General features: G+C 32.3%; 2 protein-coding genes and 1 non-coding gene across 3 annotated transcripts; all 3 read left to right on the forward strand.

The window, feature by feature from the left end:
• TRNAL-CAA lies at positions 1-84 on the forward strand. Its single transcript has one exon. It is a non-coding gene; the product is annotated as a tRNA-Leu (tRNA).
• Positions 85-1,241: 1,157 nt separating this feature from the next.
• LOC107026951 lies at positions 1,242-5,639 on the forward strand. The gene is made up of 2 exons (XM_015228093.2): positions 1,242-1,525; positions 4,656-5,639. The coding sequence occupies exons 1-2, from the start codon at positions 1,318-1,320 to the stop codon at positions 5,312-5,314; spliced, it is 867 nt and encodes a 288-aa protein (XP_015083579.1). The 5' UTR covers positions 1,242-1,317; the 3' UTR covers positions 5,315-5,639.
• A 2,008-nt stretch (positions 5,640-7,647) lies between these two features.
• On the forward strand, positions 7,648-13,181 carry LOC107026967 (two-on-two hemoglobin-3-like). Its single transcript, XM_015228113.2, has 4 exons — positions 7,648-7,855; positions 9,493-9,623; positions 12,660-12,804; positions 12,898-13,181. The coding sequence occupies exons 1-4, from the start codon at positions 7,719-7,721 to the stop codon at positions 12,998-13,000; spliced, it is 516 nt and encodes a 171-aa protein (XP_015083599.1). The 5' UTR covers positions 7,648-7,718; the 3' UTR covers positions 13,001-13,181.
• The last annotated feature ends 3,609 nt before the right edge of the window (positions 13,182-16,790 follow it).

Genomic DNA, 16,790 nt, shown 5'->3' on the forward strand with positions numbered 1-16,790 from the left:
GTCAGGATGGCCGAGTGGTCTAAGGCGCCAGACTCAAGTTCTGGTTCTCGTAAGAGAGCGTGGGTTCAAATCCCACTTCTGACATTTTTTTTAAAGGTATTTTCCTTGTTCACGTTAAAAGTTGGTTAGGTTAGATTTGAAAATTTATATCATTTGATTTAATTTTACTACTAAAACAATTAAATCAAATCGAGAAATTATATATATAAATTTTATAATTAATTTATATGTTATTTAAAAATAAAATATTTTGTTAAATTTTTGTCAACTTAAGTGTTTAATATTATCATTTTCTCTAGCTCAATATTTAAATTTTAATCCAACTACTAAAATCTCAAAACCAAGTCTATCAAAATTCATTATTTTATCTTTACCTACGGTACCTTACATCACATAGTCACACTTTCTCTTGATTGAATCGGATTATTCGTGTAATAATAACTTTAATATTGCTTAATTGAATCCACAGTTGGATTATTTATGTATTAGGTGTGTGTTTCTATTGAGATGTTTATGTTCTCAACAAATTTATTACGTACTTTCAAACCAAAAAAATTAAATAAAATCGAACCAAACCAATAATACTTTTTTCTTCGTTTGGTTTGATTTGGTTATAGAAATTTAAAAACAGATTATATCGGTTTGGTTCTAATTTTGATTAATAACCGATCCAAACTGATCCATGTTCTAGCTGAACTCAATTGTCAAATAATGTTGAGTTAATTTTTTAATCATAAAAAAATAAATGTTAGATTCTCAGATAATAACTATTATCATATATAATAACTACTAGTTGAATGGTTATCTAAGAGATTTGTACGAAAAATATTCTTCCGTCCTCAAAATCTATTAACATAATACATAAACGTGTCATTTAACTTTATCCTCTTTTCATATTTATGTCCTTCAACTTTGAATGTGAATAAATAAATATTTAAACTTGTATAAAGTTTAAAAAATAGACGCATAAATTTTACATGACGTAATACATATAAATTATCATGTAAAATTCTTATGTATATATATATATATTTAAATTTTAAAAACATAAATATGAGTTGAATCTAAAATATATTTATGTGTTAATGCTAAATTTATTTATTCGCTCGTGTGATACGTAAGACAAAAATAGTAAATATGCAATTCCCGCAAGTATTGGGGATATAAGTGTAGTAATACAGAAAAATGAAGATTATAAATTTATATTTATTTGTTGTATTATAGTAATATATATAGTTATTATTATAAGAAAAGAAATGCAAGCACAACTCGAATACGAAGGGAACAGCTCTTGTCACAGATACGAAAAGGATAATAATGGCGACGAGCGGCAGAGATACCCGACGACGTCGTATTGTTGAACGGGGAAATGACAGATTAGCTCTAATTACCGGCCGGATCCCAACTCTACCATCGGAAACTGGATCGGAAACGGAATCGGGATCGGAAACTCGTCATTTGCACACCGCCTCTTGCCCTACTTGGATTTCTGAAAATCATCTTCCTTCTAACCAATCCTCTCCTGGTACTCTCCTCCTTACACATCACAATCTGAATTGTTTGCCCCCGTTGGTTAATATTTCTATTTAAATAATTTGCATTATTTGCTTTTCCAATTAGAATTTTGTAGACTTGTAAACTAGCAATAGATGTATCTGTATATATATTGGCTTCACTTTTTGACTGGCTAATTGTCCTACATATGATTCAAGTCAATAGAGTTAATTTTTAATTAATTAAAATATGTGTATTGAACTGTTTAAAGAAGTATATTACCTTTAAATATGATTTAATGATACAAGTTTAATATAATATATGTGTAATCAAATAGTGGAAATTGTAAATTGTGAATATTCACGAGTAGAGAAATTAAATTGCATATTTAAGTAATACAAGTGCCTCGATAGATATCACAAGGATAATAATAATAATAATAAAAGTTAAATTAAGATGGGAAGTTTTTACAAGCTTTTTAAAATTTTAAAAATGAAATAAAAATTGTTATACCATGTTCCATCATTNCCTCACAATCTGAATTGTTTGCCGCCGTTGGTTAATATTTCTATTTAAATATTTTGCATTATTTGCTTTTCCAATTAGAATTTTGTAGACTTGAAACTAGCAATTGATGTTTCTGTATATATATTGGCTCCACTTTTTGACTGGCTAATTGTCCAATTGATTGTTGGGTCAGGTCAAGGTGGCGATGGTAAGGGTCTCTAGTTCAAATCGTTGAAGTATAGTGTTTTGTTATGTGTACTTTTTCTTAGAACACATCTTGTGAAATGGTGTTAGCATTACCTAGTTTGTGTCCAATGGAATAGGTCAGTGTTATTAAAAGCTCTTGCTTTGTTGCTTAAAGCGATGAAGCAACATGAAGCAAGTGGGGAGTCATTGGGTAATGAGAAAGCATGGCGCTTTGAAACAATGACTTGCAAAATGGTTCCACCGTGAAGTTATTGGTTCTTTAAATTTCAATTTGAAGAGTTGGATTGTTATCTGAATTGTTCTTTATTGGGTGGTGAAATTAGTTATTTTAATTACAATTATTGTAGGACTACATTCACAGATGTTCAATATTTTTTATGTTCTGTAAATGGAACCTTTCATCTTAAAGAAGTGTGCTTTTACTTGCTTTATTGCTTCAAGCCCCATGAATCCTACTCTTTTCTTTTTGCTGTTTTAGCTTTAGAAAGAAGTGGTTTTCATCATATACTCCTGCCACTTGACATAAAAAAATCCCAGTATTTACTCTAGTATTCTACAGGATAGTGCTAAATTGATGACTTTCACAAGAGGAAGGGATTTTTTTAAATAAGGTTTACATATACAGAATATTGCACAAATCTTGTTAGTTTTGCTCAATCTTCCCAGATGACTTGATTTGTAAAAGGTTCAATTTGAAAATTGATTCGAAGCGCAGAGGAGGTTAAAACAGTTGGTGATTTATTTCCATAAGCTCAAGCCTTGATGAATAGAGTTATCTTGGTACCTGAATTGGTTAGAGGGAGCAGGTACCCCATGAAATTAATCGAGGTGCACACAAGCTAGTATAGTTTCTTTCGCAGCAGAAATACTAAGAAATGTATAAAAAACTATGGTCCAAAGATATATAAGTTTAATAATTGAGACGCTATCAAAGACATACAATTAGGGTTGGAGGAGTATTTATCTTTCAGTTTGATATTAATAAAGATAAATGATGGTGAGGTTTCCTTTTAAGGCTGTATAAATGAAGGAGTTCTGAAAATGCATTTAGAGTTGTATCCTTGGTTCACAGCTTGACTTGGAAACAATTATAAACCATTGCATATTTGGTGGCTATGATAGTTAGTATCCACTATTCAGGCTTATAAATCAGAAATTGTGATACTGATAAACCAATTGAGACTTCCATGTTGGAGGTCTCAAGTTCGAAACCCTTTTCCAGTGAAAGCAAGGGGTTTGCTTTCTGGGTCGAGCTCGTCACATCGGGCTTGCCTAGGAGCTATTGCATAGGAACGGGGTTTTACCCTGTGCTCACCCAAAAGGGTAGCAGCTACGAGTTTCCCTTGTCATCCAAAAAAAAAAAAAACGAGAGGGGGAGAGAGAGATCATGACAATTAGACCAGTCTCTTTAGTGATTTCACCTTGTTGATTTGTTTGAGTTTTTCCTGATGGCTTACATTGATCATAGGGGAAGGCTTTTCGATTCTTGCTTTAAAGAGTCAAAATCAAGGGCTAGCCTCAGGCAATCAGTGTCTGCTGTATCTCCACCCTCACAACAATACAATATGTCCTGTAGATAATCCTGCTCCCAATCATTGAGGAGAAATACCATCATATCATATCTGTGAACTCTTTTACCACAAAAATTTTGCATTGATCTGGTTATAATGATTTTCAGATCTACATTAGAGAAGATCAAAAAGAGAATCTAAATACACTTCCCAACCCCATCAGTGCTTAGCAGTTGCTTCCTCACATTCCTACAGCTTCTTTTTTTAGCTTGGAGCCGTGGACTATAAACCTGTCAATGAGTCTGCTAGAGGCCTGCTTAGTCTGAAATAAAATGTTGCAAGTCGAAGATCTTGGTCCCCAACTCATTCTATAATTGACAATTATAAGCGACTAAGATACCACCTTCCCCCATCTCTGGGGACAGAAAATCTTGCTATAACCTTTTGTTAGAAAATTCAATTTTGTTCAATGTGAAGGAAAGAATATCGAAGGTTGGGGTAAGGCCTGCGTACATCCTACCCTCCCCAGGCCCCACTTGTGGGTTTGCACTGGTATGTTGTTGTTGGAAGGAAAGAATATGTGAGTTTGTTGAGAGTTAAATGTCATGGCGATGTGATTTATAGTGCTTGTGTTATTAGCGTTACATTGTTTGCTGTTGTTTTTAATGCCTATATTGTAAGAGTTAGATTGTATTATTTATAGATCCTAGACTTGCTAACAGATATATATTCTCTTAACTCTGGTTTAAAAAGTAGGCATGTGAAGCATGACATCGGTGCTTTCACATTCTTGTGTCTTTCCCTTCTTGAGAGTTCTTGTACTGTTTCAATTCAGGAGAGTCCTTATTAGAGTGGTTAATCATTTATTGCTACTTGACAGTTTCTATTAAGGAGAGTGCTTATTGTACTTGTCACTCACTTATTGCTACTTCACAGTTTCTATTAGTGGGAGCGAGGCCTCTAGACCATTGTTGTTTGTTGGTGATCATGGAATTCAGCCTGGTGAGCATGAAGAATCTGATGGCAAAAGCACAACAACTCCATTTATGCGAAAATGTGAGTCAAACATTGAAACAACAAGTGAACCTGCCTTGTATCTTGATGACAAAGAGCATTTATATTCGGATTCATCTACTGTAAATCCTCCAAGCCTTTCTGCTTCTGATGGGGGTCAATTTTCAAAACTGAAGAGCAACTATCACAACATTTTCGCCCCAAATAAAATTAGTTCTGCAATTGCAGCTTCTGAGAGTATCCGCCTCAACTTTTCCCTCGTGGCTGCCATTTTGGTTCTTGTGTCCTATAACAGCCACTTCTTCAAGTTGGTCATATTTTTCAGACCTCTTCTGCTACTGATGTTGACCAACATATCGATTGTTATTGCACGCCTTCTCGCAGAAGAAGCTGGGACACAGAGGAATCAAAAAGCAGCAGCAAACGGTATCCCTGGTGCTGGTATGGTTGATCAAATTGGAAAGGCTCTGGAGCTGGGATTGTTATTGCAAAACGTTATGGGTGCAGTGTTTATGGATTGTAGTATCTACTCAATAACAGTCGTATGTGGCCTTTCAATAGCACAAAAGCTTGGCTGGTAAAGTTTTTCCTGGCTGGAGGATGATCTTAATAATAGCTGTATCATCTTTGATGAAATTGTTGTCTGTTTTTTTCCCTTGTGTTGAGAAACATTTTGCTTCTTTTCCTTCTTAATATGCCTCCCCCCCAACCCCCCACCCCAAAAAAAAGAAAAAGAAAAAAACACAGAAAGATATCCAATTTTTTGTAGCTTCACCAGATCTGAGAAATGGACTTGTGTAGATGTTCTCAAGTTTCTAAAGCATTTTTGTGAGATTGTGCTACCCTACAGTTGTGTTCAAAATCATAATGCAATTATCACAAGGCAGAATGCATGCCCTTCGCACGTATGTGACACTTATTTTGAGTCTACTCTATATAAAGAAATAGTAACTTAATTTCAATTTCTGTATTTACAGTTACAGGTTCATCTTTAGACCATAAATATAAAAGAAATTACTTTTTCTTTAAATGATTTTTGTTCGAATTCAAATGATGACATATACACTATGATGAGTAATTAACTTTTTAATGTCTATTTTATTCTAATATAAAATATATATATATATATATATATATATCATCTTAAATTATTTTTTTTAAGTAGACGTTTGATCATGCGATAACATATCACGATATGATATCGTGAGATGGAATCAGCGTTTGGACATGCGATTTTACGCTGATTTCATCTCATGATATGAGATATTTTAATATAAAAATTAATTCATGAGTTTATATTTTATTAAAACAACTCCACATTTGTATCTACTAACCATTTATTTCATATGTAACTAAAATTTATAATCACGTCATTATTTTTTAAAATTTATTATTCTCACCGATATAAATTTTATTATTCTCACCAATATATAGTCACTTTAACTCACACTTCACGATTGTTGAGTAATAAAATCTTGAAGAACCCGTCAAAAGTTTTTCATTTTTTACTCAATTATATTGAAGAGAAGTGAACGTTAGATTGAATCAAGTATTTAAGTGAAGAACAACTAGTTTTACAATAATTTATTATGTGATTTTATAATTTTTTTTATTTATCTGATAAAATTGAATAAATAATTGGAACTATTTTAATAATTTTAAAACTTATAAAATTTTTATGTTTATGAAAAAATATACAACACAAAAATTTGATATCGCAACGTCTAAACGAACCCTAATAGTATATTTTCAGAACTGACATTGTTACCTCACAATGTCTACACCTAGAAAGCCAAAAACTATGGGAATCATCTGGCCCACAGTTTATCAGGCACCCAACCCCCCTCTTTGCCTTGTGGTTATCAGAAAATATAAAAATGAAAACAGATAAAGAACTTTTAATTTAAGATGCCTTCGTATCACATTTCTTGAATAAAAGATTGTGTTTTATTAAATTTAAGTGTTCAAAATGTAGAAAAATTCAATTAATAATTTGAATCAAGTACAAAGTCAATCAGGTCATTCTGTCTAGAGTCGTTAATATGAGCTAGATTTGTTGGATCAGCTTGGCCTAATTCGAGATTTAATAGTTTGAGTTAAGATTTTTGCAGTTCATTTAAGAAAATGACTTTTCATTTCGATATCTGAATAAACCTATTGATCTGTGGGGTTTGAGAAATATCAGTAGAGTCGGCTCGTGAACCAATAAAAATTAATTAAAAAATCTAATATAATATTAAGATTTAAAATTAAAGAGAGTTCAAATAATTAGATAATATTTCTATTTAGATATTTATATTTTTACTTGAAAAAAAACTTAATAAATATTATAAAGATAATTTTATTTCTTGATTTGATTAACAAGTAGTAATATTAACATAATATAATATTGTTTTGTCGATATTTATTATAATATTTTAAAATATTTAATAATTATAAAAAATATAATTTTTTAAGAAGTGGACTGACTCGATAAGCCTGTAGCCCGCGTAGTTGTGGGTTGGACCGATCGTTTTCTAGCTCACACAAAAATGGGTTAGCTCGCCCCGTAAAATCAAAATCTATATAAATTAAATCAGATGGAGAGTGCTAGTCCATATTGACAATTCTAATTCTCTAAAACTTGTTATTTTTTTAGCGTATTCAAACATTATATTCCATATATTATTATTTTTTCGTGAAAATTATTTCTGGTTAAAGAAAAGATCTTTTTGCGTATCTAAAAATGAATTTAGCAAAACTGGAATCAGATTCTTCCAATTTTTTATTTTTTTTTAAAATTGGAGAACCATCCATTCATATTTCTTCAATTTGCCATGTCACTATTTAATATGGCCCTACAAAGTCCCACTTTCAGACGAAAAGGCGTGTAATCCACGCGACCGCCATAAGCTCGTATATAAAGGCGCCCTCCACCTTCAACTGTCTCAGCACTCAGCAGCCATTGCCAACAAAGAGTGAAGCAAAGCAAAAGAAGAAAAAAAAATGCAATCTTTGCAGCAGAAGGCGTCGGAATGGAGTGAGGTTGACCCGAATGATGCATTCGCCATTGATGAAGCCAATCTCTTTGAAAAACTTGGTCTTCAGGCTTTCATCAATCTCTCTACCAATTTCTACAACAGGTACATCCTTCTGATGATTATGTTCAAAAAGAAATGTTCTTTATTGATGAGTCTTCAGTTTTCTTTAATTGGTATTTAACATTTTTTTGGTTGAATTGAATTACTGTTTGTGTTTTGGGTTGGGCTTTCTGTTTTGTGAGTCAATCTGAAGGTAAATGTGTTTTATTAATTTTGTTTGTGGTGGGTGGGATTAGTAAGGACTTCTGAATCATTGATTATATTAACAATTTGGTTCTCTTTTCTTTTATTTCCTTTTTACTGTTTGGTAAGGAAGTTCTCTATGTGTGATTGCTCACTTAACAATTTGTTCTTCTCGAGTGAAGTATCGTACTCTTGTTCTCTGTGCTAAGGAGTCAGACTATGCTTAATTCTCATTTATGATGTTTGAGCTGTGTGAGTTCTAGCTAGGAAGCAAGCGCCGCAAAGGGTTGACTTGGCAGCTCAGCTGGTAAAAAAGAGATGGTACCGAAGTGGGAGGGTTGTAGGAGCTGCTAGTACAATGACCAATCTAATCTTTCTTCTCTACTGGTGCAATGACTAGTTATTATAATCACTTTGTAGAAGCACTGAACTGTATTTGTCCTGTTACATTTGCAAAAGAGGTGTTACAGGGATCCTTGATTTGTTGAATCTTTTGTTGTGTTAGTACATCCTTAGACGTTAAGGAAACCGATTAGTGATAGAAGTTACTGTGAATAATATAAGCAGGATTCTGAAATTCTGGATTTTGTATTTAGTTTACTGTTTGGAATGAAGTTAGTGATTATTGTAATTGTTGGATTTGCTTACTTTTTTTCCCAGATGCCTTACCCTCATGAGGGAAGACATCTTGTTTTTGTTTCAGAAAATTGAGATTAGACTTTATATTTCTTTCATACTTGTTCGAAGCGCTCCTTTGGGTGGTTCAAAAATAAGGTTATTGTGTCCTTTTTTCTGAGTGTGTGTGGTTGTTTTTTTTGGGGTGGGAGGGTGGGCAAGGTCTCTCGAATCATTGTTTTCAAGGAATCAATTGGCGGTTTAAACATACTGTGGATTAGTTGGCAAAGTTGTCTTCATATTACTTATTTGAAATGGAGGTTGACTGATAGAGTGGTTGCACTTTTCTCTTCTATGATAGGAGGTACGAAGGTTGCGAATTATGATAGAAGGTTAGTAGATAGTTGAGCATTGTCTTATTTTTCGACGGGATATGGCTTGATGGTAGTCTAGAGCATCGTGTCTATCGTAGTATTAGCCTTATTTGTGTAGTTTCTGGCTTTTGGTATATGTTGTCATCTATTATTTACTATGTTTAGGTGATCCCACTATGTTGTTGTCACTGTTCCTTGCATGTACTATTAGTTGTCATGTTTTCTTAAGTGCTGTTCTTCTTTTACATCATTACTTTGATTTGCTTTATTTGGGAAACAACCTCTCTACATCCACGAGGTAGGGGTAAGGTCTGCATTCAGTCTACCCTCCACGAGGTAGGGGTAAGGTCTGCATTCTCTCTACCCTCCATGAGGTAGGGGTAAGGTCTGCATACACTATCATCCACAGACCCCATTTTGAGATTTTTCACTTTGTATGTTGTTGTTGTAATGGTTTACCTTTCTTGAGGGAAGATATTTGACTCTTGTTTCTGAAATTGAAATTAGGGTGTATGATGATGAGGAAGAGTGGTTTCGATCAATTTTCTCTAATTCAAGTAAAGAAGATGCCATTAGGAATCAATATGAATTCTTTGTACAGAGAATGGGAGGGCCTCCTTTGTACTCAGAGCGAAAAGGTAAGCAAGTGTTACCTTGATTTTTTATTTTAACCAAGTCTTCTACATCCCCAGTTTCAATTTGCCGAAGGTAGTTACCTGATATATCCGTCTATTGTGGTGCTATTTTATGGCGACCTCAATTCTTGAGATTGAATCTTTTTTCTCTCATAAACTTCTAACTGAATTTTCAAATTTTTTATTGAGATTGGAAAGCACAAAATTAACTGCTTTGATATCGGCTATAAAGATTATTTGTGATCGAAATAAACCTTTGTTTTTTCAAAATGGTTCCCTTTTTATAATATTCTTCAAGGTTTATTTGTCCAGAGCATGTGATGTTAGTAACATTCCACTTGTAGGCTAAGTTTTTCTTCCTTTTGAGTGTCCACAACATTGTCTTGATTAAGCAATCTGAATAAACACTACAGTCCATGTGAAAAGAAAAGTAACAAAGTTGTGGGGGTGATTTGAACTAAGCCCTTCACCATCCTCTTATAAACTTGGCCAACTAGCAATACGACATAGACCGAAATTGCAAATGAAATAAGAAGGATTCTTTGTATTACTGGATGCTACAACCTTTCGAGAATGAAAATTTCTTGGCATTTTAATTAGTTTAGTAGTGGAGAGAGAAACTGTCAGCAAGCTTGCTTTGTAAAATCCCATTTGGGGAGTTTAGAGTGCCTTTGTCCTGTTTCCTAAATTTTTGGTGTACTACAGATGTTCAGGATTTATTAGTGCTGGTCACTTTTTTGGAGTCTTTGACCATAAAACACTATTTTGATGACTATTGTCATGCCATCTTAGTGCGTTTATGTTACTTCTGAATTCTCAACAGCAAAGTATCACTAAAGGGAAGGGAAATAGTTATAGGATAAGAAAGTTCAAATAAGTATCAGTGTGGAAACAGATTGTAATGACTCTTTTCTTTCAGAGAATGGAACAGCTTAAGTGTTCCGTAATTATACCATGAAAACTCCTGTTTAAGGATGACATGACAGGAGATTTTCAGTCTGTTAATAAATGTCCACTTCTTGATTCATTGATCAAGTCGTTAAACATATAAGGCTTAATACATAAACAAGCACTCAAACTTTGCCTTAGTTGACAAGTAAATGCTTCAACTTTGAATATGCACATCTAGACACCTCAACTGCTTTATCTTCACTGTTCAGTTGAACCCTCCAACTCATACTTACAAACTGGTCATCTAGGCACCTTCAAAATTTATGAGCCACGTCAGCGTCGGGTATCCACAAGACACAGTTGGGACGAGTTTGGAGTGTATAGTTGCCAGTTGAGATCAAGTTGAAGAGTCTAGATGTGCACTCTCAAAGTTAAAGTGATTACTTGCCAGCTGAGGCCAATTTTAAGTGTTTGTTTACCTATAATGTCAACATAAAAGGTAGTTTTTGATGCTATATTTCTCTTCTCTTTTTCCAGGGCCATTTTCGCTATTGGGAAGGTTAGGCAGTGTTTTGGAAGATAAAATATCCAATTTCTTTTATTTTTGATTTTTTTGTAGAAAAGAAAGGAACAGATGAGAACTTTTTTGTTGGATTAATAAGGGAAATATCTTAGTAGGATTGGGCTAGGTAGATCTAAAGTAGGCCTTCGCCTTTGCTTAGAGAGCCTTTCAGGGAAGGCACCAAAACACTAAGAGATGCAGCTTAGCCATCCTGTGCTGTTTTGAAGAAGATGGAAGTAAATAATAAAAATAGTTTGCGAAACTATTATTGCTTGTCCTTTTCTAATATGTTATAGATGAATTTTTTAGTGAGTTGGACAGGAAATGAGAAAACATGAAAACTTCACATTTTCATCTTTGCATCCAAAGCAACAATTTGTAGTGGTTTTGAAACTTGATTGATATGGTTTCTTTTAATATTTCTTTCTCCATAGTTAGTGATAAAGTTATTCTCTCTAACATTAGACATATTTTCATATTTTCTTCATCTGCGTCCTTCACCAAAATAAGAATTTTAATTGACCGTTGCTCTTAAAACTCCAAAAGAGTGTGTTCCTACATGTTCACCTTTGACACTGTAGAATTAATGAGGTCAGATAATCGAATCATATTACAACACGACTAATTTCCAGCAATGTTTTCCTAAGCTTTCCTCAAGTGCAGAAATAATTAGGTCAGGACATCGAATCAATATTTACACTCTACTAGTTTGTCCCTCTTTTAGCTCGTGTCACCACTGTTGTTGCTATTTACTAACCAGGAGCACTCATGTCCCTATCATCTTTCTTAGCTAGAAGATAGTAAATAGATTTGCTTGGATCCATCCTCATCCCTACTAGTTTTCTTGTTCTTGTATTAGATCATAAAAAGAATTAGTTATTACCCAATCAACCAAGTTATCAGTTAACACATATCTATTGCAAATCAACTACTTCTTCAATCAGCCATTACTACACTGCGTTTTTATCTGCACGATGGTGGCTTTGAAGACTTTTGCTAGATCGTAATGATTGATCTTTTGTGTCTAATGAAATCTCCTCTGCCACTGTGATAGGCTTGTTAATTGCTTGAAGGTTTTGGTCAGCAGTTTGTGCTATTTGTGCACTAGATTATTCCATTTTTCTTCTGTATCTGCCAAAACCAGAAAACTTTCCCCATTCTGCTTAACAAATGCTTTCGTCCACTTGTGAATCCAGAAAAGAAAAACAAACAAAGAAAGAGCAGTACTTTAAAATATTGATAAAATAAGCTTCTTGGGGCTGAGTTGGACTCCTATGGTGAGGACCGTTTGGAAGGCCATCAGCAAATCAACGTCCAACTGCTCAGTGTTTGATATGGTTGAGCTGTAGATATTTGAGGTTTAAAAGCTAATCGAAACTCCCAACTCAAGTTCTCTTCCTGCCATGTCATGAGATGATCTGGAAATGTGATGTTAATAATACTTTCTTGGAATGATTGGTGACAAGTTAGTTGGATGTAGAATTTCAAGTTTCTCCTCTGCATTATATCTTAAGTAGTCTCATTTCTCTTACTTGATGCTTTTTGTAGTTTGAAAAGCTGTAGGACCTTACTTGAACCTTATGCAGGTCATCCAGCATTAATTGGACGCCATCGCCCATTTCCAGTCACTCATAAGGCTGCTGATAGATGGCTACAACATATGCAACAAGCACTAGACAGCGTTACAGACATTGATGAAGACTCCAAAACTAAAATGATGAACTTTTTCAGGTACAAGCTAGATCTTATTTGAACTTACCTCAAGTAAATGCACTTGTGCAGACTGAAAGAACCGCGTACATTTTTTTTTGGTTTGCTTTTCAGGCACACTGCATTCTTTCTGGTAGCTGGAGATGAGTTAAAGAATCAAAATCAGAGTGTTGCACTTGCATGTAAACATGCTGCCAATAAGCCAGCTGCAGAATAAGCTTTTACAGAATAATTGATCATAGAAATAACACATGTACTATGACTATTGGCTTATGATTATCTCATCAATCAAATTTGAGAATGTACCTTCTCAATCATTGAGTCCTACCTTTGGTTAATTATCATTACCCCACAGTGAAAGCTCATAAACATAAATGTAGCAGGAAGACATTATCATGTGTGTATTTCGCGTAGTCTCGAAGGGAGAGAGAGAGAGTCTTTTGCCCGAGTCAGAACTTACTCTATCATGAACTTCGTTATCTTAGGACAGTTATAGTTATGGTCGTTATTCATCGGGCTCCTGTGGTTGGTTCTTAATCCAAACATATTGCAAAAAAAAAAAGGTTGTAAAAAAAATTGCCATCTCCAAGTTGACATTTCTAGTCTTTGATTCTCTCTCTTTCTCCTGGGGAAGAGATGATTGAGTTTACTGAACTGAAATATTGGTTATATATGAGAAGCCAAATTTTAATGAACAAAGATCAATTGGATCAAACCAAGCAAAAAAAAAAAAACACCAAAAACATAAACTCTTTATTTACAACCACAAAAGCTTAAAAGGGGTATCAAATATCCAATCACATTAATCAACATACCTAGTAATACTATTAAATCGACCAAATTTTCACTAAAGAAAAAGACCTGAGATAAGAAACCCCGTATTTCACTAAGACTTTGAATAGGCATAGTCCTAACTCCTGAATTCAAGTTGATTCTATTTCGTCTCTTCCTCGTATTATAAGCTCAAAAATTCCTTCGTACGAGAGGATCTAGCATATCTAGCTGAAAAAGACCTATAAAGATTATCAGGCTCTACTCTTCCAACTTCTCCTCCATCAAAATTCTTCATATATGTTTCTTCATCATATACACAAGAAAAATTATTATTATTATTGAAACTTTTCTTCTTGTGCATTTTTATTCTCCTCCAAAAAGCTAGCCACCTTGGTGATGATGATGATAATAAACAAGAAGAAGAAGCATGATCACATGATGATAATTCTCTTTGCATGTAATTTTTCCCAAGCCTTACACTTTTGCTTCTTGTTTTGTTCCAATTCACTTTCCCAATTATTTGCATTATTTTCCCTCTTTCTCCAATAATCTTCAATTATATTTGAGAATATATATATGTATTTGCCTACCATTCAAAAAAAAATCTTGGCCTTTTATAGTTGGAGAGTACTCTCATGGGATGTTCCCTTCTTTGCCCTTTGATTAGATATAATTAAGCAAATTATAAACTAGTGGTGTGGACACATTCTTTAAAGATAATTAACAAAAAAAATATTACCTAAAATTCTAAACAATATAACTCAATACCATTCAAAAAGGGTACATAACTAACATCCAATTTTATTTTATTTTTTTGCAATATTACCTAAAATTTTAGTTGTGTTTATAATTCATCCAATAATGTGGATGGTTAATTAAATGTAACAAATGAATATAAATTATTAGTCCTTCCATTCACGTTTACTAGTCCATTGTGATTTTTTTTAAAAAAAACTTTAACTTGTTCACTTCAATATATCAAGAAGAAAAAAAAGATTAATTTTAATTTATCCTTTAACATAAGCTGTTCATTTCATATTTTTCAAATCTATTAAAACCATATATTAATTAATATAGAGAAATGTAAAAGCAAAAAAAAAAAGGTAAAAGTAATGTTGGAAAAAAGAAAAAGAGTAACATTGCTTTTCACTTTTGTTACTCTCAATTTTTTTGTGTGTTTTAAGGAAGTGGCAACATAGAAGTTTTTGCAAGTGATGTGAATATTTGAACCACTAAAACAAATGAATAAATTATTATTAATAACAATAATAATAAGTGATATATTTAAATTTGAAGAAAAAAAGGATAATAAATTACTTCACTTTTATTTTATACAAAAAAAAAACTCAAAAATTAAATTTTAAAATAATTTTAGTTCCCATGATATCCTATGAATAAGATGTACAAATATTAGTCTCATTGGTAGTCCACCTAGGTATTTTTAAACTATTTGTTAGGTAAGATGTCTTTTATAATAATAATAATAATAATAATAATAATAATAATAATAATAATAATTTTATCTAACTAGGACAATGATTACCACATGAGCCTTGTATCTTAGACAAAAAGAATCATAAGGAAAAAGTGACCTTTGAATTTATATTTAGTTTGTACCACAAAAGTAGGATGATGAAGATAAGGGTTTCATGTGATTATGTCTTTTGGTTAATAAAATGGATAGTATTTTTTTAATTTAGTGTATTATATAATATTTAAATTTAATTAATTTAGATTCACGCTATGTAGAATCGTCTTATTTAGGAGAAGTATTTTCTATTAAAAAGAATTTTATACTTAAAATTCAAATTCAAAATCTTTAATTAAAAGAGAAATAATTTCATTCGTATTATTTCCATTGAAACAAACTTACTACCATAAACCATTGTTGGGTCATTCTATTTCTTTACCTTAAAAAGAGTTGTTAGCTTTGTCACATTAAACCATAACAATCAAGTTTTTTCCTTAAAATCGAATACTCATGTTCAGGGGTAGAGTTATATGGACACCCTTCGTCAAAAAATTATAGCATATATTTATGTAAAATCATGTTGAAAATAGTTAAATTTAATACGTTCGACACCCTTCGTACAATAAGATATTGTGGAGTTCGCTTGTTAAAGCCAAAAGGTGCAGATTCGAATCCCTGCATGACTCCTTTTTATAGTCATTTTTTAAAGAGCTCGTATTTTATTATTTCTTTAATTATCTAAGGTAATAGTTAGTAAGCTTAGATTAATTGAATTTTTTTAATGAGTTTAACTTTTTATTTCTTTTCATCGAAGTTTGAAATAAAATTCTAATAACAAAATAAGACCTCGTTTGTTTCTATTTCAATTTTTTATGTGTCGATATTGTTGTCGTCACTAGAGATCAATGCAAGCTTGAAACTTGAAAATATGTTTATTCAAAAAAGAAATATTAATATCACGTAGTTCGATTTTAAATTTTCCCAGTGCACCCATTCATCAACTATTTTTTTTGCTTATATATATTTTTGGACATCCTTCGTGAAATTTCTAGCTACGCCACTGCTCATGTTATGTTATATTATATATAATCTAAGCCAATATCTAACTATAAAAATAAAACAATATTCAAAAAATTAATTTTAACTTTGATGAAGCAAGATTTAAAGGATGCTATAAAATAAGTTATGTCATGATTAGTAGCACTATTAGCCGAAAGACTTTCTTCTTAGTTCAATTTTTAACTCATCTTATTTAATTTCTTTTAGGTTAATTAGGATTAATCATTGCTAATCTTTTGCTTGAAACACTCAATATTCTTCTTCCTCCGAGTCACTTCCTTCTTTTTACCTTTGCTTCTTTTCTTTTTTTTTTCAAAAAAAAAAAATATAATATATGATATGATTAATTTGCTTATATGTGTATAAATATAAAATTTTGAATCCCATTAATTAAAATAAAGTTCATCTAGGGCTCGAAGGGCTTAATATTTGGCTTGTGAGAGATTCTTTTTTTTACTCTTTTTAAATTTTCCAGTCAAAAGTTTTGACTCCGTCTTTGCTGCAATGGTTATTTTAAAATTTTTACAGCGTAACATCACTTATTATCATGATTTAACATTGAAGTGAGTTTCAATCTCAAAATTTCTTAGTTTTTAAGATGAATACTTTTTTTTCCTCGAAAATAAACTTTATTTTGTACTATTCTCAAAAATATTTTTTTAGTAAGTTTTGTTCTATCTTGAAAGTAGTCAAAATAAAATTA

Source organism: Solanum pennellii, chromosome 8 (assembly GCF_001406875.1).
Source record: "Solanum pennellii chromosome 8, SPENNV200".
Lineage (NCBI taxonomy): Eukaryota > Viridiplantae > Streptophyta > Magnoliopsida > Solanales > Solanaceae > Solanum > Solanum pennellii.

What these genes read in the sequence shown, in the direction of transcription:
- LOC107026951 (XM_015228093.2), top strand. Translation starts at nt 1,318, where the DNA reads ATGGCGACGAGCGGCAGAGATACCCGACGACGTCGTATTGTTGAACGG. An exon ending in TTCTAACCAATCCTCTCCTG is followed by an intron (nt 1,526 to 4,655) that starts GTACTCTCCTCC and finishes GCTACTTCACAG; the next exon opens with TTTCTATTAGTGGGAGCGAG.
- LOC107026967 (XM_015228113.2), top strand. Translation starts at nt 7,719, where the DNA reads ATGCAATCTTTGCAGCAGAAGGCGTCGGAATGGAGTGAGGTTGACCCG. An exon ending in TCTACCAATTTCTACAACAG is followed by an intron (nt 7,856 to 9,492) that starts GTACATCCTTCT and finishes AATTGAAATTAG; the next exon opens with GGTGTATGATGATGAGGAAG. An exon ending in AAAATGATGAACTTTTTCAG is followed by an intron (nt 12,805 to 12,897) that starts GTACAAGCTAGA and finishes TTTGCTTTTCAG; the next exon opens with GCACACTGCATTCTTTCTGG.